A 25,834-nucleotide genomic window follows, 5' to 3' on the forward strand; every position below is an offset into this window, starting at 1 on the left:
AACTGATTAAAAAATGGTTAAATGCTGCATGTAATAAATAAAGCCGTAGTTTGGGAAAACGGCTTTGTGAAAGAGCTCTTAGTGGCTTTAAAGTTTACTTTTAGTCAGTTTATTTATTTATTTATTTTTATACAGAAGTAAATCAGAGAGGATTCACTTCCTCGTGCATCCTAATCCTCCAAATCAACCATCCTCTTCCTCTCCTTAGTCTAACTTATCTGAAGTGTTTCCCAGAGGCCAGAGTGGCTCTGGTTCCTCTCCCAGAGGAGCCCAGCCTGAGTTAATCGTCTCCGAGCGAGAGAAGCACGTCTGTAATCCTGTCGGTTTATCAGCAGCACTGCCTGATAGGATGGAAAAGCTCCAAGTAAAGACAGGACACAACAGACTAAAGACCGGAAATAATTTATGACAGCGATTCAATGACAAAGCCACTGACCTTTTACCGCTGACATATTTGTTATGCGCAATGAGGTCATCATTTGAATACTGCAGTTTTATTCCTAACAGGGCGCCTAATGTCATTATTCACACCATCTATGTTATTTGTTTTATAATGGCCTGCTTAAAGTGGCTGTGCATTTCGTGTCTGGATCGCAGCTAGAAGCGTCCAATTTAGGAGGACAAATGAACCAAAATAAGGAGCGCAGGCAGGCACATCATCGGACATTAGCAATCCAATAGCTGGGGGAACGGCCAGCCTATTTCTCAATAATGTGAACAACAATATTCACGTGAATATGTCTTCAAGGAAGCATGTATTTTTCATATCAAAATGTAATATCTGCAGGAACAGGCCTGCACATTTTCACTTACGTATTTTGAAGTATTCATTGGCTTCTGCCTCAAGCATGAGCCATCCATCTGGACTAACATCATTCAGTGATAACAAAATTAGCGCTTTCGGCTTGCATCATTTATAAAGAAGCCAGTCCAATCTTTTCCAGCTAAGGATTGACTTACATCATATAATAAAACTGAAATCTTTGGGTGAAAAGATGGATCTTAATGGAACGAGGTAAAAAAAAAATAAAATAAAATAAGAAGAGAGCGACTCGCCTTGTGCTTAAGCTTTAAATCCCTTTGCAATAAAGCCAGAAAAAAAATCTTGTCTTCCTACAACTGCTTTATCATTCGTGAATATAATAAAGACTGCAAGTTTGCCAGATAATGGCTATTAATAGGTAATAAGACAGTACTCGCTGGGTTTAGAAAATTTAATTTACTTGACAATCCTTATTAAGAAGAAGCAAAAAAGGGTGAGGGATTAGGGTCGTACATTGCAAAATGTAGTTATTTCATCAACATAATTCATGGAGAGCGCTCACATATTCATATATAATAATTGCACTTTATAAGAGAGACAGTTTGCCATATAAATCAAGGGAGAGGGGGGTGGGGACATAAATAAATTGGATTACAGAACCAGTGCAGACACACAAAGAACTACTCAGTCACACATCTCAAACCATCGCAGATAATATAGCCCTACAAAGAAGACACTGTAAATGATTCAGGCGGCCTGCTCTTCTACGTAGCACTTCCGTTATACACACGGCGTCGTGAGAACAGTGTCGGGACTTTATGTCATTCAAGGAAAAATGTTCACACAAGCTTCTGAAATTCAAAAACAGTTTAAAAAAATACAACCAAGGGCATATCTTGCTTGGCCTGAATGCCACAGTGTTGATTTGGACATGCAACAGTCCTTAAAAGCCGAGCTGAGCGTGACTAGGTTAAATCAGTATAGGTGTTTAAATTACACAAGTTTCTCTGTGACTGTAACAAAAAAGTATGTTGGTTAGATGTGTATATATATTCACATTTGAATGGTGAAAGTATTTCCCCATGCAGCATCTAGGAGAGTTGCATCGTACTGAGAAAGCTGGGGCAGTGCGTATGTCCGATAAAGGAAAGCCAGGAGAAGGAAACCAAAACACAAATCCACAAGAAATCAACAGACAACCAAGAAGATTGGTTAAAAGTGATTTTTGAGGAGAATTCTTGCTCTCAAATAACTAATAAGAAAAAACCCCATAAAACAAATACAGTATATTCACAAAAAGGCTTACCAGAGATCATTAACCGGATTCAAGTAAAAGTTTTCAGAAGGTTACCGATGATTTTGTGATGTAAAAATGCAAATAAGTGCTCGGCATCACGTGAACGACAGTAATCATGTCCAATGGCCATTTAAAGATATAAAAATACAACGTGGAAAGTCCATAGAATAAACCTGTATTTTAAAGTCATGATTATCATTTTACCCTTTTTTCTTTTCCAGGCTTGTGAGACAAAGCCTTCTACAAATAAAGTACATGCACAAACAAAAAGGCATGTCTCTCGCTCACAGACACCTCTGCGGTCTATAAAAGATGTGTCGCTTCCCTGTCCTGCCATCTTATCTGTAGACGGGGAGCTGGATGTGGGCTTGCTGTTGGTGCTCCATGAGCGGAGGCATCCCCATGGCTTCGTACCCACGGCCCAGCATGCGCTCTTTGATGCAGGGAGGGTGGATCTCACTGATGAGGCACTCCAGAGACTGCAGGCTGCTGCTAAGCACTGCAGCGTGGCACAGGCTAGAACTAGACAGCCCACAACAGAGGTTTTGGTCTGTGCTGTAGGCCTGGGTATGAGGAGGGGGAGGGGGAAGAGGAAGAGGAGGGTGAAGCTGTGCCTGGTGATGTTGTGGGTTGTGGTGGTTGTGAAGATGGGGATGGGGATGGGAGAGACCCACATCTCTAGGCCTGGCTGCACATGTACCCGTTGTCAGCACCTGATAGGGATAACAGTCACTGTTAGGGGTAGCCATGACGCTGTCCCACAGAGGAGCGAAGTACTGTCCGACAGACACCTCCCCCTGTACGCTGGCGCTGACTCGCTCCTGCCCGACGCCCACTCTGCCAGGATGCGGCCTATACGGCAGCTGTGAGGAGCGGGCCAAAGGGAGGCAAGTTTCAGGAGAAAGGCCAACCCCAGCTTCTGCTGCTCTGTGGCCCTGAGCACTGCTACTCACACCGTACATCCTCACTGCTCCCTGCTGATAGGGCTGCTGCTGTTGCATTTGAGCTTTGTGCTGCCACACAGTGTAGTCTCCTTTGTCCAAGTATCCAGCTTTGGCTCTGTCTGCGCTCTGTGTCGGTAGCACCGCTCCCGCGAAAGCCAGACTGCTCTGGGGAGGCACTCCCAGGACAAAGTCTGAGTCTGAATGCGCCACCGCAGCCACGGCCTGCAGCGAGGGGCTGGCTCGGGCCTCTCCCCCCAGCTGCGGCGCCTGGCTGTGAGGAACTCTGCTCATCTGCCTCATCAAGCTTTGAACCTCTGCCAGCTCAGACTGGGGGGGCAGGCTCTGATCTCCAGAGGCTATTCCAACGCTAGAACAAAGTGTCTCGATCGGTGCATCGGGCGGCTTGCATGAGTTTACGCGATAGGCTTTATGCCCGTTTCTGATGGTGTAGACATTATTCAAAGGATTATTATATGGTGCCACAGAAGCCTGGCTGTTTACATGTTTAGTCCTTCTGCCCTCTGAGGTTTTCACCACACCTTTGACCACCACAGAGGCTTTGACAATGGCCAACAAGCCTTGGTAGCCTCCCGAGTACGGATGCGAATAGGGGCTGTAGCGTTGACCAGTGGTGTCCAAGCCGTTTACTGTTTTGCTGAGCTGTTTGTGTTGCGGCACCCGCACATCCGACGGGAAGATTTTGATGGACAGTGGGCTGTTGGCAGTTTTCTGCGCAAAAGCATCCAACTCTGCAGGAGAGGGGTACCGAGAAATCATGGAGGACGGCTCCCCTGAGAAGAAAGCAGAAGACAGAAACGGTGATTAGCTCAGAAAATGAGCCCCTTGTGTCTTTCTTTTTTCTTCTTTTTCCCTCTTAAAATCTCAAACCGGTTTTATTACACACCTCCAGGATTTTTTTTAAACTTAGGCTCAGTTCAACTCACAATTAGTTCATTCTGGGAAAAGAAGAAACAGGAAAAAGCAAAGGGTCTAATTTCAAAGTAGTACAAAATCTATAAAAACAGCAGCTAGCACTAAATGCAGGATGATCCTGATACAGGAAACTCTGACAAATAAGCATACCTTTTTTTAATTTTTGCTTTTTAAAAATGTGATCAAAAGGAATCTTGGTTATTGGAGCACACCTTAGCAGAAGCAGAAGCCTCATCTAATAAGGAGTACCTAAGCAATTTGCCAACATAATTACTCAAGTATCACCACGTCCTGCCTGTGCAATGCCGTTCCACTTTATGCCTTCGTAAACTTGGACCTAATCTATGCAAAAGCCTGCAGCCTAAACTGTGAAGGAAAACTTGACGCAGATGGACAAAGAAAAAAATCGTCGAGGGCACAGATGATTGAATTGTGTGCGAGAAAGCAGACGGGACAAACTAAGATTGGATTTAAACACTATTATTCAGGCAATTTCATGGCTGCTTAACTCCTAGTGACTAAGGTGGGGAAAAGGCACCCCATTTAAAAACAATAAATCACCGTGTAGAAATTACCACCACCTTTCGGAGTGACACTTTTATGGAATTTCTGACATAAAAAGAAAAGCTGCTGAAATTAACCCAGATCGCAGCGTAAGTCGGAGGAAATCACAGCAGGCAAAAGAACAAAGCTGTAATCTGCAATAAAGAGTGAAAAGGGAAAAAGCCCCCGAAAAAAACCCTCAACAAAAAAAAACCAAAAAAAACAAAACACTTCATTTCATTTTCAATAACAAATCCAATTCCAGCTATGCAGGGGAGCGCTCGCTCGTCGTTCCCATTTGAAATTGATTTGGGAGTTCATTTCATTTCAGGCCTACAGTGAGCCTCCCGACTGTGAAAATGAGTCAATCTACAGATCCATCTCATGAAAGAAATAAATTGGGTGTTTAAAATGGAGGAAAGAGGCAAGGTGGAGTGTTCAATCCATCCAACAATCTCCCAGCGGAGCAGAAGGAGCAGGCACCACAGTGCCAGGAGCATGAATGAATTCTGGGGAGAAATAAAACAAAAGCAAAAACACTGCTTATTATGTATCGCGGTGCAGCGCTGCTATAGAAAACAATGACAGCTGGGATGTTGGAGAGGTGTTTGTATTGTATACAACATCAAGATGGGAGCTATCCCTTCTCTGGTTTCCCATAATACTGCTCACGGGGTGGGGTGGGGGGGGGGGGGGTATCGAGGAAAAAGCAGCTGCAATAACAATTTCTGGCAAATGTATAAAAAAAATAAGATAAATATTCATGACTACAAAGCATAAGAAGAAGAGGATCACGTCCACCTGAAAGGAGCTTTAGATGATTAGATGCGATGACACATTTAAAAGCGTAATAACCGCTTGCATCACCACAGCACAAAAATCCCCCCCCCCTCTTTTTTTTGTTCCCCGCCTTTGATAACGGCGCTCAGTTAAGCAAAGATGGATGATTTAGCAAAACAAATCAAAGACAGACATTTTAGCCGTTTCTGGTTGAGTAAAATGTCAGTGCTAAGCCCCAGCATGCTGTGATTGGCTTGCTGTTCCACAAACACTTCAAACACTCTGAATGCTAACACGTCTTCACGGGGTGTCTGATATTGTTAGTCCAGAGATTACAGCCCTGTCAGAGCTATGGAGACACAACACAGCTGCACTTCCCACTGCGGCTGCCTTAATGTTGCCAATATGGAAAGCCTCATTTGCAAATAGGCACTCTGCATTCACATATTTATCATCTGAGGACCACTACTGTGTGACACAGGCATAAAAAAGGATCAGTTTAGACTTCAAAAAACGAAACAAAAAAACCCCCAACCGCTGGATAATGTGAAGTTACAAGTGTGATCAAAAACAGCATGAGCGGCATTACATTTGCTCGAAATTGCAACCACAGGTACTTGTTTCAATCTTGAAGGCTTTACCTCCAGTCGGCAGCGTTTGATGGCAGTGAAGTGAGCGCCACGCGGGTTGGCTTCCCCCAAAGAGTGTGTTAGCTGTAATGAAAGTAACGCAGTAACTCTTTCCTTGCAAAACACATAAGCTTTCCTACGAGCACACCCCAACCAAATTAAAAAGTGCAGTTCATCAGTTGCAGTGTGAAAGCTGACGTTTTCTCTCCAGTTGCCAATTAGACAATAGCCTACTGTGCCGGCTGCCACCTTATCCAAATACTCAACATATGCATATTATTAGAGTGAAAACCGTCGGCCTGCAGAAAGCGCTGCCTCCACTGCGATCCGCAGATAGGAAAAGGTCATTTGCACACTCCGAGATTAGGTTTGAACTTTACTGTGAAAAGTTACAAGGCAAAGCAGACTGTGTACCTCGCAGTACGTGCTCCTTTCCTCCTTTAGTTTGAAAACAAGCAAACAAAAAGTAAATAAAATACAATAAAAACAAAGCCAGCTTTTAATTCCGATTCATTTGCATCCAGTGTTAAGCCACAGGGATTGTATTCAGAGCATTTCAACTGCAGCACATGAGCATACGAGGCAGGAAAACCTCATTATTTTCATTCTGCAGATAAGAATGCGTGAGATAAAACTGCTGCACACTTTTAACCCAACAATGAGTTCATCTACTCTAATCTTTCCCTGCTGCAATTATGGGATCATGCACGCTGATCTTACAGTAAGTTTGTATTAATGCAGGCTTATATTTTTAGCACATTCATTGTCAGTTTTTACGCTATAAGCAATATTATACAGGCGTGTACTGTAGGAAGACTGGAGCCATTTTCCCACATGAACTCTGAGTGTCGCTAGGGTCAAGTCGGTACACTGTGTGCCACTGCCCTTTATCACATTTAGCACACAGCAGGGGACAGTCTCCTTCAGACAGGCTCAGTACTGGAAATTCTCAGCTTGGATTAAGTGAGAGTGACACACATAATGACCGCTCTCTTGCTGTGAGTTCAGTGGACAGCTACATGCACTTTTCACAGGTTAAAGGGCGTCTAACGCTCTAAAACTCCAACAGATAATGCCATGAGTCCAGATCATGTCGATAAACAGCTTGAAAGTAAAGCGTACATTGTCGTTCACAGCTTATTTGAGTGGATCCAGTGCGGAGGGGTGGGGTTAATTTCTCAAGACGTCAATCTCATAGGTCACAAGGCTTTTAAGATAGGAAGAGATCAGATAGCACTGAAAAGGATATGAAGCAGAAGCATCTGAGAAGAAAACAGTTTTCCCTTGAAGTGGGCACTCAGTGAGGGTGACAACCACTGCTCAGCTGTGAAGGATTATGAGCAAAAGAGGATTCAAAATGAGGCCGGGGGGGGGATCGCTTGTCTATTTAATTTGAAACCAGATTTTTAAAACCATCTTTTTACCTTTTTTCTCCAAAGTGTACATTGCTTTACTGTGAAAAGGCACAGTGGTATAAAATAAAGACAGAAGTGAAGAAGTGAAAACAAATACGAGGCTGTTCGCATGACAACAAGGAAATGGCAGCTATGTGCTGTGAGGTAAGACATGGCAGAGAGATAATTAGCAGTCTGACCTTAAGCACTTAATCACCCTGAACCTGCAGACAGCACGCTGTTTCTCTCCTCAGCCCTGACAGCGAGCAGCAGCAGAAGTAGAAGCAGCTCAGAAAATACCATCAGCCACTTTTCTGCAAGCAGTCTTGACCAAAGCCATCACGCAGTGCTTAAACAAGCTTTGACCTTTTAGCATTTCCACCGCTTGCTTTTTAGACGGGACTGATTGAATCGAGCTTGTTTATGTGAGGCACGCTGGACTGTGATGTGCGGTGCTGCTAAAAACCATGATGATACATTTAGTGGCTCCTCCGGTCGGGATTTGGCGTTTTCTTTTGGTTGAAAGGGGTTCGGCACATTTAACACGCCAGTTTCAATGGGTGCTGTTATGGCACCCACTGAAACTGGCACACTTTCACAGGAAACAACTAATCCTGATTTCCTGCTTCCACGCAGGGGACATGCTTGGAAAGAAAGAGCTCAGGGTGAGGGGCAATCATAAACGCTCAATCACCACTACGCCTGATTGTGCGGGTGTGTGTGTGTGTGTGTGTGTAGCTTCAGGACAGAGATTTCATTAATATTAGCATAAAAATAATCTGGAGGGATAAACCATTTTTAATCATACAGTGTTATGTCGATGTATACATACGTATGGGTCTTTCATAACCTTTTTCCACCCACACGCAATCCCACTCGACGCTTTCTGCCACTTTAAAACGGGCTAATCTTTTTCCTGTGGTCACACTTGAAGCCATTTCCCCCAGATTAGAGCAGGGACCTCATTGTTTTGGAGCACTTTGAGTTAATCACTAATTTATGGGCAAAACAAGCCCCAGAGGCAGGGCTGAAACAGGAGTTGGACAGGCTCATTGAGTTTCCAAAACCACGGCTTCCAACCATTTCATGCCCAGAGGGAGAACATAAGGAAACAATTACAATGGTTGGTTGCTAGATACGATTCCCAAATGAGATAAAACTAAAATAAATAAAAAAATTCCATTTCATTGTTATTATCCATACATGTTGGCAGAACTGCCAGACCAAAAAAACTAAACAAAAAAACCCCCACAGGCCTTTGATGTTAGGCTAAAGACTTATCTTGAACACTTTTGTGTGATAACATGTTTACAAGTGTCAAATCCTCAGCAGGAACATGGCACTGAGAACTGGCAGTTAATTACAGAACAGCGCTTCTCAGCAGGCATAAATACTTGTTTACCACACCAATAATCCTGATATTTAAAATACCTTAATAACTAGGGACGAAGCTCAGAAATTCAAGAACGCTTTTAAAAGCCATCCCTCTGTTACCATGACAACCTCCTCCGTGCACTCACTTGGCCCAGTAAGTCCAGTCATTAGAACCATGTAATTAATTGCTCCTGCCTTCATTCATCTGTTTAAGACGAGCCTCTGCAATCGACTATCTGCCTGTTAGAGCAAACGGAAGATAACTTTATGGCTTTTATTTATCTTTTTGGTATTTTATTTTACATTATTTACATGATTAGAACCCAATTATATCCTGGTGTGATTGATTATTTCAGTTAATTCCCAGCTTCCAATTTTATTATAAAGCAGACCTACGCCATGCTTTTATTGTGACTCAGAGTAGCTGCGTGATTCAAAGTTCAAGAAAACTCATTTGTCTTGTAGCTCCATTCATCTTCTGTGTATAAGCAGTAATAATATCAGCAATATAGTACTGTACAGAAGTCGTGATTCATCCCTCATGTCTTTATATTTCATAAAAGTGTAATTTTTCAAGGGAAATGTGAAATAAGTGCAACAGTTTATTGAAATACATTCAAACATGCTTGACGGTCAGTAATACTCGGAATGACCACCTTTATTCTTCGGCACAGCCTGAACTCTCTTATTCAGCTTTCTTGTCATTTCTTTAAGCCGTCTTCGGGAATAGTTCTCCGGGCTCAGTTGAAGGACAATCAAAGCTTATCTTTGGATGTTAGTTTCCTTTTGTTCTGTTCTCTGTCAAGATGATCCTACACTGCTTTTTTCCCCCTATCCTGACATGCTTTTAGTAGCAAAGTGCCTTAAGATACAATTTAAAACTGGTTCTTTGCCAAGCTGGGGTTTTTTTGTACACGCAACACTGGTTTTTCCTTTGATTTAGGCTCCTTTTTATGCTTAAATGATTCATAGGTAACTGTTAAGTGGCTTAACAGCATATAAAAACTGAAAATGATCAGATACAAATACTGGACTCAAAACAACTGAGAAAGCAGCCAATGTCTAAAGTAAAAATTTTAAAAGACCTTCAGAAAGCCTGGAGAACTATTGCTGAACGCCACTTCAGGAAAATATAAAGAAATGAGAATCGGCTAAAGACTTTTAGCCGATTCTCATTTAGAGGATTAGAGGATCCTCAGGGGGTCCTTTTGTCCCTCTGTGGGGGGATACTCCCACTAGGTTTATATCTGGGACTTTCCACCATTTGACCTTAGAACTGAAGAAGCTTCTCGGATGAGAGGTGAAACGTCTTCAAGTAACTTAAAGAAGTCCAGACGCTTTTCTTTGCAAGCTCCTTTGACTACGATGACCTGGATGACTGAGAACCTTCACAGGCTAAAGACTTTTGCACACTACTGTATCTCTTTAAGGATCCCCTCTCTAAAAGCCCATTTCCTACTTATTGGCTTTTGCAAATAGAACCCTATACTTTTCAATCTCAGGCTCTTGCTGTGCTTGAGATGAGCATATAAAGACATATGTACAGAGTCGACATCAAGTCAACACAAGAATAGAAAAAAAAACATTTGAAATTAAGCATTTAGAGCAGCCTGAAGTCTTAGCTTTAGGTTCATAGTGATTATGTGTACTTTATTTTTTGAAACTGTGAATAATCAAAGCATACATAAGGAAATTCATAACGGCTCAGCTTTACACACACTGACTGAACTCAGTTTAAAGTTGGAGTGATTAATAAAGAGGGCATTAAAAAGATTCACAATAAAGTTTTAAAGTTGTTCTAAAGTCACCGGCAGAGTTATTTCAGGTGCCCCCAGTTCAAGAAAAGACATCCCATTCATTTTCCCTACAGATAATCTTTGGGGACTCAAAGCTGGCTCACCTCTACTGTAGTTAGAGTTGATTCACTGTCTCAAAAACTAACAACAGTGCAGAGACGTTTTAACTCCAACTGCAATGGCGAAAGAGAAAACGCTGCCTGTGATTTGCTTCTTCTTCTTCACAGCGGTAGCGGCTAAAGCTTTTATTGTAGTGTTTAAAGCCACTCGCCATGCCCAACACAGCTTCAGATTTGAGTGCTAATTCTCTGCGCTTCACATCGCAGCGAGGCACAGGAAATCGCTGACACCGTATGCTCTTAAATCTCACTCACACTAACCTCTCTATTCACAGGCTTCTTTGGTAAACACAAAAATAAAAACACTCAGACACTCATTCGCCTCATTTTCACGAGCCTCGCTCTTTCCACGTCAGTGCTCCCTGGATGAAGGCTAGGTACTCAAAGAACAGAGTAACCTCAGGGTTTAACACTTGGTTATGTGTGCTCGAGGAGGCTCTGGCCAAATACTTCCTTGCACCAGTGTCATTCCTCATTTGTTTCTATGCCGCTTGGGCAAAGTTTCCCCCTCTCAAAGGCGGGCCGAGTGCAGGCCGGCAGCGTGGGAAAAAAAGCATTTCCAGCCCCGGCTTTCAAGCTGAGATAACAGCGAACATCACAGCTCTCAATTACTCTCATCACATAATTCCTAACAGTCATTTCTCAGAAATCTTTCGCGTTGGTTTGCGTGGCCAGGAGCTCTAATGGCCCCGCACCTTCCATTTATCGATGGCTAAAAATGAAAATGGCTTTCAAAAGCACAGCAGTGGCTTAATACTGCCCCCTTTTAACTTGATCCAACGACTCATTTAAGGAAGAAGCCCAGACCACACAGACTGAGCTCCCATCAGTAGTTTATTCCCTGTGGCTGCGCTTGAAATGTCAGGCTACAGCTGGAGGGTGCTGCACCACGCACAGTGCAGTGCATAAAACTGAAGGGGGGTAGAGGGGGGTGGGTGGAGGCCCTGCAGGTAAACAGGATGAGAAAATGCATCCCTGTTTCTGCCTGAGGCAAACCAGGCCCTTCTGTTCCAACATTTAGCAGACAAGCGCTCCACTGATTCCCAATTAATATTTAATAACAGAAAAGACAAAGGGGTATTTCACCTGGGGAAATGAGGGATGAGTAGATGGAGCTTAAGAGGGAATGAATTTTTAGCATTTCAAATTTGAATATGGTTGGATACACACTGCTTGGCTACAAGTAAATAAGGAAGACATAATAATTAACTGCGCAGTCTGCGACACCACAGATTTCACTTATTTTGGCTGATTGGAGCTTGTATTGTAACTGTATACAATGCACTTAATTGACATGCCCCCCCCATGCTGTTAGTCTCGTTTCACTTTTTATGGTACTTTTAACTGCCTGGAGTTTGGTGACCTCATTAGACTCACAGCATGACTCTATAGAAGGTCAACCTGAGGAAATCTAATTATCAGAAATAAATGAGAACGAGACGCACGAGAGTGCACAAGATCATGCAAACAAAGAAAACCGGGAACATAATCAGTCAGATAAGCTAAGAAACAACTGGGAAACACTCACTGGCCATTTAATTAGGTACACTTGCTAGTACTGTGTTGGACCCAGAAATGCCTTAACTCTTCAAGGCATGGGTTTAAGAAGGTGCTGGAAACATTCCCAGAGATTTTGGTCCATATTGACATGACAGCATCACACAGTTTCTGCAGAAGTGTCTGGCTGCACGTCCATGGCGCAAATCTCCCATTCAGCCACATGCAAATGTGCTCTACTGGATTCGGATCTGGTGACTGCGGAGACCATTTGAGGACTGTCAGCTTAGTGTCAGTTCAAGAAACCAGTCTGAGATGATTTGATGGGTTATCCTGCTGGAAGCAACCATCAGAAAATGGGCAAACTGTGTTATAAAGGGTTTGACGGTCAGCAACGATATTCAGCTACGGTGTGATGCTTAAACAATGCTCAGTTGGTAATCAGAGTGAAGTCCCCCCCCCACCTTAAATCAAACAAAAGTGGTGTCAAACAGGGAGGGGGGGCAACTTCACTCCAATCAGTGTGCCAAGAAATTACCGCCTACAACATTACAGCACCACCAGCAGCCCGAACCACTGATACAAGCCATCCATCCTTTCATGTTATTTACATTAGACTCTGACCTTACCATCTGAATGTCACAGCAAAATCAAGACTCATCAGACCAGTGCAGTTTCTGTAGCCTCAATTTCCTGTTTTTAATCAACAGAAGTGCATGAAGTGGTGTTTAGCTGCTGTAGCCCATCTGCTTCAAACTTTCATGTGTTGTGCATTCAGAGATGCTCTTCTGTAAACCTTGGCTATTTTATTTATGGTTACCCTCCTGTCAGCTCGAAGCAGCCTGGCTGTTCTCTTCTAACCTCTAAGATCAACAAAATATATTTTCACCCAGAAAACTGCAGCACACCATTTAATTTCCTCTTCTGGACCATCCTCTGTAAACCCCAGAGATGGCTGTGTGGGAAAATCCCAGCAGATCAGCAGTTTCTGAAATACATCAGACCAACAACTATATATTAAAAGTCACTTAAATCACCTTTCTACCTATTCTGATGCTCGGTTTGAACTTCAGCAGGTCATCTTGACCACGTTGCTGCGATGCGATTACCTGATTTGATATTTGCAGTTGAACAGGTGTATCTAAGAAAGTGGGCGGGTGATGAGAAACAGACAACAGAGCAGAAGTAGGCTTTGCAGGTAGGATGAACCAGTGGAAGCGAGTTGGACAACTACACAAAGAGCATGAAAGCAGAGTAAACTACATAAAGAAAATAATAATCATCTCATTTAATCAGTTAATTGAAAGAAATCTAATCATAAATTCCACTCCCATAGATTCAACACTCAACCTTACAGCACATGCCGTGCAATCATTCAAAATGAAGGTCAAACAACACCCACACACGAAGCACCTTCTGCACAGTGTGAGCATCATTAGTAACTCTGTATGGGCGATTTGAGTCACTCTGTAATTTCACTTTGTCCACTCTGACCTGCATGCATTTGCACTGCATGAGCACGCTGATTACAAGCTTTTACAATTAGCAGACATTATCATCAAGTAGCCCATTACTTTAATTCAAAATGCTCCACAGTACCTGGAATCTCAGCGAGCGCTGCTGAAAACAACCACGTGTGATCTTTACGAGCACTTTGAGCCAACAAGGTCAAGTAGAACGTGACTTTTTTTTTTTTTTTTTACTCCCAGTGTGTCGTGAAAAACAGATACTTTATGACAAAATGTCTTAAATGTGTTCGATAGGACTCACCTTTGTGGGTGCATGACTGCAGCGGTGGTACCGGCAGCAGCAATGGCGGCGGCGGAACATCGAGGCTTTTGGGTGTGCAGGCCAAATGCTGCGACGAGAAGTTTTGCCGTCTCTGGATACAGGCCAGCATGATAGTTCACTAGGGCTGCGCACAGCCTGGGTAAACCTGCTAGAACAAGACAACAACAAAAAGAAATCACATGATTTTACACTTTGGTTAACACTTAACACCTGATAGACAAAACCACACAGACATATCAGTAAGTTTTAGAGACTGTACAGTTAACTAAACGCTAACTCGCCTCTGTCCACAATGAAAATGTTAATGTGGGGATGTTTAGCAGGTATACTAACATCCGCTAATTAAGGCATCAAAGTACAGTCAAGATCAGAAGGAATGTCATTAAAATAACCATCTACCATCAATATTTCTTTGAATAACCACTGTTAACTTCACAGTCCCTTTAGACTTTACAGGAGACTGAATCAGCCAATTGGATGACTCTGGAAAATGTGAAGGGTGGCATCAATTTTTAACTTTTAACTATATTTTCATAAGTTTTACAGCTTTTCCTACTAATACAAACCTTCCCAATGGTCATTCATAAGTATTAGATTTCTGTAATTTTACACATTTATTACATACAATTTAAGATTAAAGAGTTGTGCTGACAGATATCTTTCATTTACTCCACCAGCATGCAGAAGAACTGACACGCGCTGTTGAAATTGCACTAATTTTGTCTTATATTAAAATATCTCAGGGATTAAATGTCTAGTTACATTTCTGTACACCGACAGACGAGGGAGTTTCACCGGTCGGGCCAACAGAAGATCAAAGTAGCTCTATGTGGCCCGCGATGTAAAATAAGTTTGACGTCCCTGCTTTAGAGCACTGGTTCTCAAACTGTGGAGCACAGAGCCACTGCTGCCAGAGCCTTGAAGTCCAGGGGTAAATTGTAAAGACAAATAACAAAACATCTTTATTTAACTAAAATTCTACTTGGATTCTTTGCTGATTGATAAAAAGTGCGGCATGTGACCCTTTTTTTCAACATCTGAAGCAAGGCATACCAGAAAAAGTTTGAGAACCACTGCTCTAGAGGGTTAAAATCACATTCACCCAGAAGATGTTGAGAAATATCCGTAGTTACTGAAAAATCACACCTGCTCAACATAAAGATTTAGCCTCTGACCACCAACAGCTATCTGTTCCAAAATTCAAGCTAATCTTCAAAATAGATATATGTATTTTTTAAAGCAGGTGGCTGCCTTATTTGTGCCTGCGGAGCTAAATGTAATCACTGGGTTTCCTTCTCTAGGGAAGATGAACAGTTGTGTGTAGTTTTGTGGCATCCCATCTATCAAATAGATGGGCTAATTATTCCTTCGATTATCCACAGTGATTTTTTTAACTTCAAATTAAAAGCATCAGGCACTGCTGATGGAAGCAAACTGCAAAGCTTCCTCATGGACATTAAAATCCAATAGGCGTGTTCTTTGTAAAGCGCAGATCTAAATTTCTGCAACCACTCAGATCCTTTTACCATATTAAAATTCAGCTGCCCCTCGATGAAATGCAGAGACTGTAAATTTAAGAAAGTAATATAATTTAATGATGACTCCATCTCCTTCCTCTGCTTAGTTGTTATGATGGCTCCTTCCCGTTATCAACCTTGCTTTCTGCCTGTTGTGATCACAGATCATTTACAACCCCTCCTGTAGCCTCGGGCCGCGTGTTTCAATTTCTAACCGGCTCTGAGACCTTGGTTTCTTGTTCTATAAATTTATGACCGTATTGATCAGCAGAAAAAGCCAAAAGCAGCTCGCTCCCTAAAATAGGCTGCGCTGTTTGCAGTGTTAAGTACTGTCAGAGGAAATGAGAGCCTGTGTCTGAACAAGACTCGCCAAAGCCACAGCCACAGCTGTGCTGATTGAAGCAATCACTCTAAAAAGAGCGAGCTGCGCTTTGAGGAAATATTTCAGCGATAATCGCATTTGACATTCTATTTGATTATCTGAAAGAGTCAGCAACTCTGAATGCAGCGTTGCAAAACTAAGAAAAAAGAAACCTCAGGCTATCGTGCTGTATTTGTATCAGGTAGCCCATCTCGAAGACAGACAACTGCTGTCAGTTCAAAATGCCGCAGAACTATTGGTATACTAGTTAATCAATCTGGTGATTACAAATTGAAACACTGTATTTTTCTTAGATGTGCAGTAGTCCCCAAAATGGCTACTTACGAGCCTGCAGCATGTAGCTTTCAGATTGCCCTTTTTTTTTTTTTTACTTTTAAGGTTCTTCTGGATTTTTGTTTTGATTTCTGCCTCAGGGTCTGGAGGGCAGCTAAAGCAAGTCAACCACATAACAGCATGTTCAGCAATGGGCTGCAGAAACATGATTACCTTCGCCTCAAAAGGAAGAAGACGGAGTGGATCTTGTGTTACTCAGGTGCCAAAAAGAAAAAAAGATTCCCCCACTCCCTTCCTCCACCCAACATCTGTCCCTCGGTGACAAGCTCACTTCAAACTGCTCAGCGCAACCTGCCTCATCTGAACACACACATCTGAAGAGCTAAAAGCCTCGGTATGCCTGGATTCCATTTTGAAAATAATAGCAATTTCACAACAACCCCTCCATTACTACACATTTGTCAAGAGGGAAATACTGAAAAGGCAGAAGGAACACAAGAGAGAAAATGCACGTCTGGAGAAATCCCTTCACAAGCAGAAAATGAGACATGAATTTGGAATACCTTCCATTACTCCCATAATTTGCAGCTGGAAGAAAATGCATCAAGCAGGGCGCTATATTTCAAAGAGAGGGCAGCAAGGACTTGACAAAAAAAGTCACTGAGAGCACAAACTTAAATCTTAAAAATAGTCTGATTATCCACGAAATAGAAGAGAAATGAAAGTAATGTCAGAATGCATGATATTATCTCAAGCCCTCAAGCAATTTCATCCTTTTTATACAGACACAGTTTTGCTCGATGAATCTTTTTTATGCTTTGCACTTTCTTATGATATATCCTTCCTTTGTATTTTGCTTCCAATGAGCGAGTCTGGTATTTTTTATTTAAGAAGTCTTTAGGACTTGTTCTTTGGACACTGTCTGCTTTTTAGTCTTTGCTTCTGACCATCTGCAGAGTAACATTGCTTTCTTGTTCATTAAGCCACTTCAGAATGACCTTTGAATTATTCGAGCACAAAAAAAGGCACTTAACTCAAAGGATGAACCAGTGTTGTTTTTACACTTCACAGGCAACTTAGCAAAGAACCAATTTTAAACTCTTTTGTTAGGTGCTTTCTTATTAGCAGCCTGTTAGTTGAATCTACAAAAATGATAACACATAAAATAAATAGTATTTTTGCATATCTACAGCAGATGAACAGCATCTGAAAGTCATTAAGAAATAGGTAAAAGATCCTGCAAAGACCTGACACAGGACCTGAGAGATACATCTGACCCGACAGTTGATCCAGCTACTGTTCACCAAAGCCTCATCAGAAACGTTCTCAGTGGAAGGATGGCTGTCAAGAAGCCATTCTTAAAGGGAAACAGGGAGAAACAGCTGAAGTATGCCAAATTACACAAAACGTGGAGTGAAAATCAGTGACATCAGATCTTATAGACTGATCTGTCCAAATTTTTAATTTTTAGTTCAAACTGACACTGGGGATGCCAGAAGAAATCTACAGCCCTCTGCAAAACAAGGTGGAGGCTCTATCATGGTTCAGGCTGCAATTCAGCCACTCACGGCCAGAGCTCGTGTCAAAACTGATGGAATTATGAACAAAGAAAATTACTTTCAAATATAATTCCAACATGCAGTACCATTTAGAAAGCATCTGATTGGCAGCAGCTTCATTTTTAAGCAATGACAATGATCTCAAACACTGCCACTGCATAGAAAAAAGCAGTGTGAAATCATCTTTACACTGAACGCAACAAAAGGCAGCCAACAGCCAACAAGAGATATGAATGTGCTTCAAGAAGCCTGGAGAACTATTCCTCAAAGAAATGACAAGAAAGCTTGCCTAAGAGAGTTCAGGCTGTGTGAAGAATAAAGGAGGTCGTACTATTACATACATACTATTATATTGACTTTTAAGCTGTTTTTTCCTGCACGTATTTCCCATTTTCCTAGAAAAATATAAAGAAATGAGGTGTGAATTAAGCAATATGTGCGACTGTCTGCTCCATAATCTACAGTATTTATGCATTCAGATATAAGCTACTCGAGCGTTTAGGTCTTCTGACTCTCAGGCGACATCCATGCAAGTGATAAGCAATGTCGTGTGGCCCACTGAGGACCTGACAGGGAGATAAAGGCCTTGTTTTTGCAGCCCATCTAATTGTCCCCCATGGTGCTCTGATAAGGATATGTTGGCGGACAAAGTCGTTTTTCAAGCCTTTCCCCTTTGTCCCTGTCATACTGTAAAATGCTTCATATTATAATGTGACGTCTGTCAGCACAAGGCATTTTGGGAGATGATGAGGTGAGGTGAACTTCAGTATGGTTGTTTAATTTAACAGACAGTTTGCAGATGATTCAAACTGAATTATTCAGGCATCTTGTTATTCTTGAGATGACTACACCAAAGCAGCACCATTTATATCCTGACAATTCACCGATTATAAATTCATTCCCTGAGATAATAAGGTTTCGTATGCATGATAACCTAGACAATGCTACTGCATTATAAAACACATAAAAAGGCTTGTGTTCTTGCTTTACCTGTTTGGATGTATAAAGCAGCTGCACAAGAACATCCATCAACGGAGGAAAAAGCCCTAAATTATACACAGGCTCAGACAAGAGCATCTGCCTGACCTTCTGGAGTCTTTTATGACTTTGCACAGCATTAAGGGTCAGAGCTGAGATAGAGGCAAATTGCACAAAGAGCCTCCTTCTCAACTAATGTCAAATGCACAAATACACCATGCACGCTGGCTCCACGCACACACTCACGCTGCCACATTTACACTCACACCTCCCTAACCGAACCATCTCAGCTACCGTTAGCAGTTCTCAGGATCTTCTGTAAATAATTAGATGATAATGAAAAAGACGAGCACCCTTTTCACTCTGCCAGTGGATTAGCACGGGTGCTATGCTAATACCTTTCCTTCTACTCAGAAACTGCAGGCAAGCAAAAGGCAAAGAGAGAGAACAAAAACCCAGAAAAGAAGGTTAAATGAGAATCAATAAATGACTAACAAAGAGCAATTAGTTATTACAAAAGAGAAAAAGCAGTGTCTCACTTTGAATAAAAATGACAAGGTCCATGAATAACAATCCACTTATTGTATAATTAATTGTATATTATGTATGGCTTTCAGAGGCACTGCAGGAACCTGTCTAAGTAATGGAGACCAGACAAACCTCACATAGAGACAGAATTAGACAGCAGTGTTGCTGCAGCTGCTGAATTCACGCACACACGCACACACACACACGCACACACACACACACGCACACACACGCACACACACGCACACACACACACACACACACACACACACACACACACACACACACAGATCATCCGTCCCCAATCCCTTCATACATTTTTAATAGAATCTATTACTTCTGGATTAACCGATAAGAGCTGGCCTGGTTAAATTCTATAATAGTTTACATAATTGGTATCAGAATAGCATACAAAAGAGAGCCATACTTCTCTTTTCACATTTAGTGTAGAGAAAGCAAAAAATAAATAAATAAAGGAGAAAGGAAACAAAGGTTCATGCGCGGGATAACCAAACAACCCGAAGTCACTCTGCTTTAGTAGCAAGAACACTTTGGGCCTGCGGCTGATAACAATGAGCCTCATTAGCACCAAGATTAGTTCCTGTAAAAGGCTTTACAACAGTGTAAGAACGCATTTCCTACAACTTATTTATGCAAGCACAAACTTTATGCAATTTATCATGTATAATATTGCGGCAGATGAGCATTCGGTTGGATGTAACTTATGCAGCATTATTAGCCAGGTCAATAAGTCACTGGGAAAATATGATTAATATTAAAATGTGAGCTATAAAGATGTTTACAGCCTTTACCCATTCACGTATCTGCAGTTATTTTTCCAGTCCTGGAGGTTGCTGTGTGCCCTCTACTTTCTTATGTAAATCACTTTTTCCTTCTAAACACAGACTTTTTTTTTGCAAATCCCACAATCATACAATTCAAATGACCAAATTTTAACCCTCCCTTTATCTAATAGCGACAACATTTTTTGAGCACAAGTTGACATTTCTAACTTCCAGAGATGTGTCTGACTGATACAAGATTTTTAAGATAGATACCAAATACTGATATGTCTCTTCTTTACTTTTAAAATATTTTATATAACAGGCATGACAATACCAATAGATTGACCAGCTAATATTAAATAGCTAACACTGGCCCACGGCCAAATTGCAGAATCCTGAATTGAAATCTATGGAAGAGTTCTGCAACAGCAAAGATGGTGGTAGAAGTATAATTTACAGGGTAAAAAAAACAAACAGTTAATTCAACTTTTTAAAACTACATTTCAGGGAAAAGCAATCAAACTTTTCAAGCTTTGTTTTTCAGATTTCACTGGGTGATTTTTATGTGTAGTTTGTATTTATGTCCTGGGACCAGTGAAACTGCTGGTCAACAAATGACCAGACCTAGTCCACGGTAGGCTCGAGGTTCTTGAAGGACTTTGATATAGAAACAGACGATCTGTGAGGGTCACCGTTTTTCTCAAACAATTAATCATTTACTTTTCTGTTAATATAGGTCATTTCTGTCTGTATTTAATCTACACGACACAACCTATACACATGTAGAATTTTGCTTTTATGCTCAGCTTTCATTTGTGCAAGCATGAAATGCTAGTATTAGGGAAAAAAGGTAAAAAGAAAAAAAAGAAGTCTAAATACTAAATTAACTATTTGGAAAACAGTAATTCTGACATTTTATACATAAAGATGTGAAGCACAAATTCAGCCACGAATCTAAACCTTTTTAAACAGCCTTTTTTTTTGAGCAGGAAGCCTTGGGCTGACCCAAAATGGTCTATGTGCATACACAGTGCCAAGGTAAAAGAAACACACTGCACACTGGGTAAAGACTGGCCAATGCCAAAGCAGCATTAGAGGCTAAACAGAGCTTTATCTTATCTTTATCCCAGTATGCACACTTGAGACACACTGTCAAAGAGCTATGGGTATGCAGCCTGGCCTTTAGAAAACCCTGACTTCAAAGATAACAGATCGTGAATGAGAGTGAGCTGTAGGTTTTGTGGAGAGATAAGCTCTTTTGTCAGTAGATGAAGACTATTATTTTAACATGACATCTGTTTGCCAAACCGTGGACAGGCAGGATTGTTTTTAGTCTTCCAATTCCATGACAAAAAAGATAAAAATGAGTTTATGTTAGACAAACAATCTTCTCCCAAGTCCTGTCTCCTGGCTTCTTAGTTTACTGCTAAATTGTAAAGGGTCACTGATTCCTTCAAGCCATTAAAATTTCGGGGCAAACAAACAACTCATTAAAAACTGTGGAGAAAATGCTGCCTGTATGGTTCTTATGCAGGAGATGAACCTAATGAGAAGCTTTCTGCCATGCATCACAGAAACATTAAAATGCTCTATGAGAAAAGAGTCTTTGATCTTTGGTTCAGCTTATAAAGACATCATCTCACCGCCTTTCTTTAGCCTTTCTTTTCAGACTAAATGATGACGCATCAGTTCAAATTTGGCTTTACATTAATCAAAAATAATTACCAAGTAGCAGTATGTAGACAAAACAATAACAACCTTAGGAGGGCTGGTTCCCTCCTCCCTAACCTCAGGAGGCCCAGTCCTTAACCTTCAACCCACAGCCCACGTCTCACTAAGCCTTCATCCTGTTAGAATTAAAAGACCAATTAGACAAATTTCAAAAGATGACAGGCTGCTCATAATTACACCTGACATCTCCTAGCAGATAAAGAGCTGATTACAAAGGGTGCACAGGAGAAATTGCTAAGCAACAAAACCACTGACATTATCCCAGTGAAATGGACAAGTTGAGTGCACAGAAGACAGATGACAAACCAAATGAAAAAAAATGAAATAGCACCGAGTAAAGTGCCGGACCAGCATGTGCCACCAAACAGCCTCGGTGCACTTTGGCATTGATTCTTCCTATTCTTCCAAGTCTGATGGTTGTGCAAAGTACTTACAGTCCATAACGTCCCACAGGTATTTCAGTGCTTTGAAGTCAGGCGACTGGTAAGGCTGTAAAATAGTTTCTGGATCAGAAGCCAGTCTGGAAATTGGTTAAATCTGAACTCCTTCTAATAACCAGCAGGGGGCGACTCTTCTGATAGTAGACAGCAATTAATGCGCAGCCTACAAAAAAATCGCCCCAATTTTCACTTCATTTATGGCTTCAGTAAGCACTTTTCTTATGCGTTTATCACCCCAGCCATTACTTTAAGTCTTACTGGATACAACACAGTGTTCAATTTGTAAAGCATGGGCTTATTTTGAGTAGAAAAGACAATAAAGACAGGGCATTGTAGGGTGTGGCTACTTTTTACTGGAAACACAAAGAAGAGGACAAAAATCCCATCCACATCACAACGGGGCCACTGGATCCCTTTACTGTAGAGGAGAAGGGATCAGGTTTTGTTTGTCACCCATCCATATATTTTCCAAGTCATCTGCTTCATGTTATCATTCCACATCCATGGACTGATACACCACAGAAAATTCGCTGTACCCTGAAAAGTCAGTCAATGGATGACATAGCAGAAAAAAAGGACATGACCTTAATTAGTCCTTGCACTTGCCTGAGTAATAATCTTTCAAGAAAAGGTCATTCTCCTAGCGAGCAGCTCCTTCCATTCAGTAATTCGGTAGGCCTGGAGATTGAGCCAGCCTGAGGAAATTTCATAATAAATCAGAGCTCAGCTTCGCTCCTGAGAAAGCAAAGGGAAGCAGGCAGCCAAATGACAAATCCCTTTTCCCTCACAGAGCTGGAATTACTGCTGGGGTGTGAGATGTGAGATCAGAGGGAAACCCCCATGGGGGTTACCTGCACACTGACTGCTCCTGATACAATGCAAATTAAAAGCCTCTCGAGCAAGTTCGGACTCGGTCAACACATACTTCAAACACGCAAACACCATGTGAACACGTAATTACAGCTAGTTAGCTGAAAGTAAGATTTTCAAACTGAAGCTTTCAGAGAGAAAAGAAAAGCGATGGAAATGAGCAGGCGGCAATATTTTCAATACACTCTGACATTATAATAAATCAAAGGCCAGAAAGTCATAATTTAAATATGTTTATAGGAAAGCCATAAGGAAGAAAAACGACCCAGAAAAGCCTATTAAACTAAACCCAGGGGAGTTGGCATATATTTCTCTTTTGCTCTGGAAACAGCCAGAAGAAAAAGAAGATGATAATAAAACACCAAATTGCTGGCTTTTCTTCTCTGCCTCTGGTGCTAAGCTGTGACATCCCATCTCTCTGGGTAATAAAGGATCTGGCCCAAGCAGGAAAAGCATGCAGGGTAGAATTTCACACCTGGCCAATAATCTTTAGGAACTCCGCTGCGGCTAACCTTCAACCTCGGCTGCCACCGGTGCAGTGAGGTGCGATGATCCCACCTCCGGCTTCTAGACAATAGAAATGGAAACCTTCTGAGGCAGCCATGAATGACCGATAATATACTTCAAAGCACTTCCCATATCCACTGAGATGCTGACATATAAAGCGCCTTTCAAAGCCTTCATCCCATTCATGGATGTGCCGACTGATATTTACTTACACCATAACGCCTCTATAGGAAAAAAAGACTAAAAATTTAAAAATGTTTTGTGTCTTGAAATAAAATAAAAATCACGTGCCTCCTATATTTTCTACAATTACTCGTTAAATACATGTTGGAGCTAGTAAATACTATATATTATTGTTTAAGACGAAAACAAATGAGCGACCTCCGCTCTGATGAATGCACACTGGCCAATAGATATGATACACAGCTATAATGATATACAGTAAGGGCGAGACGCTCCTATCCTATTAGTGCGCACTGGGCATCTTTCACCAATTCAGCGCTGTCAACCTAAAATCAATGCTGGCATTACACGCTGAAGCGCCCGTACGAACCTTATTTCCTTTCTCACTCCGTTATTGTTAAATACTACACACACACACACACACACACACACACACACACACACACACACACACACACACACACACACACACACATAATTAGAGTAGAGGCAGTCTGACTGGCACAAATGCATGGCAAACTAAATTACTGAAAAAAACTAAAAAACAAACATTTCACAGGAGTCCCCACAGAGGAGATGAAACATTATTATAGAGGAAAAAGGGGAAACGTGATCGATGTCTTACAGAGTTTTGTCTTATCATAAGGCTTGTTTATCTTTGGTTCGCCACGGCTGATTGGTTGTTCTCCTGCTCGGAAGGCGTATTTCCTCTGCAAAAGCAATCTCGCCACAGAATTCGCGATGAGCGCCTGAAACCCCGGGAGGAATATCCATTGATAAAGCTGGCTCCGTTAACTGCACTTCCTCGACATATTCGCCGCTGGTGTGGGAGATAATTTCACCGATTAGGTTTTCCTTGCCATCGCTTGCGTATCATGTCAGCAAGCCTAACCGAGCCGTGTGAACCACGGAGAGTGATGTCGGAATGAAAATGAGTCCTCTGCACTGTTGAAACCGGCTCCGGGCCAATCAATCAAAGCTTCATTTGAATATTCCCACGGCTCGGCCAATCGTGCGCGAGAGAGGGCGGCCGCTGTCGCGATCCCAAACCAGTCAAAGGAAGCACGTTCCCGTTTAGCGGAAAGATTTAAAGGGGAAGAGCGTCCCGTGTGTTGGCCCAGAACAAATGTAAGTTTTCGGTCTTTACACAAGCACATCTGATCGATCAAGAGAGCTACACACCATGATTCCAGACGGGGTTTTTCTGCAGCTTATCCAGTTAGCAGTGCTTAATCAACCCTTTATTAGATTAGGTGTTCAGGAGGAGAACTGCAAGTAGGTGTCCTCTGTCCAAAAGCTATATATTATACACCTAGATTGTTATTCACGGGTCATCTATATGGTGGTGGTTTAGAAACTAACAACCTGCAGCTATCACTAGGGTTTACAGAGAATAGTCTGAAAAAGAGAAACTATCCTGTGGTATTCCTATGTGGCAGTTCTCTGGATGAAAATGCCTTTTGACATTACAAGTCAAAGAAAAGACTGATTCAAGCTGGTAGGAAGGCAATAATAACTCAAACATCCACTTGTTACAACCACGGCATATGCAAAAGACCAGCGCTGAAATCACAATGCATCAAACCTTGAAGGAGAAGACCACACGGGGTGCCACTCCTGTCAGTAGAAGACCGGTAAAATGTTGCATGGTCTCAATTTCTGCCGTAACATTTAGATGGAAGGGGCAGAATTTGACGTGGACAACATGAAAGCATGAATCCATCCTGCTTTGAATTAATAGTTCAAGCTGCTGTTGGTGGTGTAATAGTGTGGGGGATACTTTCCTGACACACTTTATGCTCCTTGGTATCATCTGGGCATCATTTAAAAGTCACAGGTGAAACAACCCTATGGTAGGCACTATTTTGTACTTACCAACATGTTGTACTGGAGCAAATACAGCATCTCACATTCTCTCTCCGTGTCTCTCTCTCTCTCTCTCTCTCTCTCTCTCACACACACACACACACACACACACACACACACACACACACACACACACACACACACACACACACACACACACACACACACACACACACACACACTATTTTCTTCAGCTAGACTATCACAAACCCAGAACACATTCAGCCTTGCTAAAGTAACATGAAGACAACTGTAATGTATCTGTGAGTGTATAATGAGCTTATTATTACAAAGTCATTGTGCTGTCATTATTGTTGTTAGTTTGTAAAGCTATTGTAGGCTATTTGAATAAGAC

At 41.8% G+C, this 25,834-nt stretch overlaps 1 protein-coding gene across 2 annotated transcripts; it reads right to left on the bottom strand.

Annotated features, from left to right (window-relative positions):
* Nucleotides 1-1,199: 1,199 nt before the first annotated feature.
* LOC146666071 (protein FAM222A-like) lies at nucleotides 1,200-24,543 on the bottom strand. Of its 2 annotated transcripts, none has more exons than XM_085413882.1 (3): nucleotides 24,239-24,543; nucleotides 13,840-14,005; nucleotides 1,200-3,795 (listed from the first exon to the last, which is right to left on the bottom strand). In XM_085413882.1, exons 2-3 carry the CDS (start codon nucleotides 13,967-13,969, stop codon nucleotides 2,399-2,401), a joined length of 1,527 nt encoding a protein of 508 aa, XP_085270008.1. In that variant the 5' UTR covers nucleotides 13,970-14,005; nucleotides 24,239-24,543; the 3' UTR covers nucleotides 1,200-2,398. The 2 variants fall into 2 exon arrangements, with proteins under 2 accessions (XP_085270008.1, XP_085270007.1); XM_085413881.1 differs by having other exon boundaries at nucleotides 13,840-14,008.
* Nucleotides 24,544-25,834: the final 1,291 nt, after the last annotated feature.

This window comes from Rhamphochromis longiceps, linkage group LG7, assembly GCF_057381845.1.
Source record: "Rhamphochromis longiceps isolate RC_006_pf linkage group LG7, R_longiceps_female_GT1.1, whole genome shotgun sequence".
Taxonomy (NCBI): Eukaryota; Metazoa; Chordata; class Actinopteri; order Cichliformes; family Cichlidae; genus Rhamphochromis; species Rhamphochromis longiceps.

Bases quoted from the DNA above. Each gene is read 5' to 3' on its own strand.
- LOC146666071 (XM_085413882.1), bottom strand. From the start codon at position 13,969: ATGCTGGCCTGTATCCAGAGACGGCAAAACTTCTCGTCGCAGCATTTG. The intron at 3,796-13,839 runs GTGAGTCCTATC...CTTTCTTCTCAG, and splicing joins GCAGTCATGCACCCACAAAG to GGGAGCCGTCCTCCATGATT.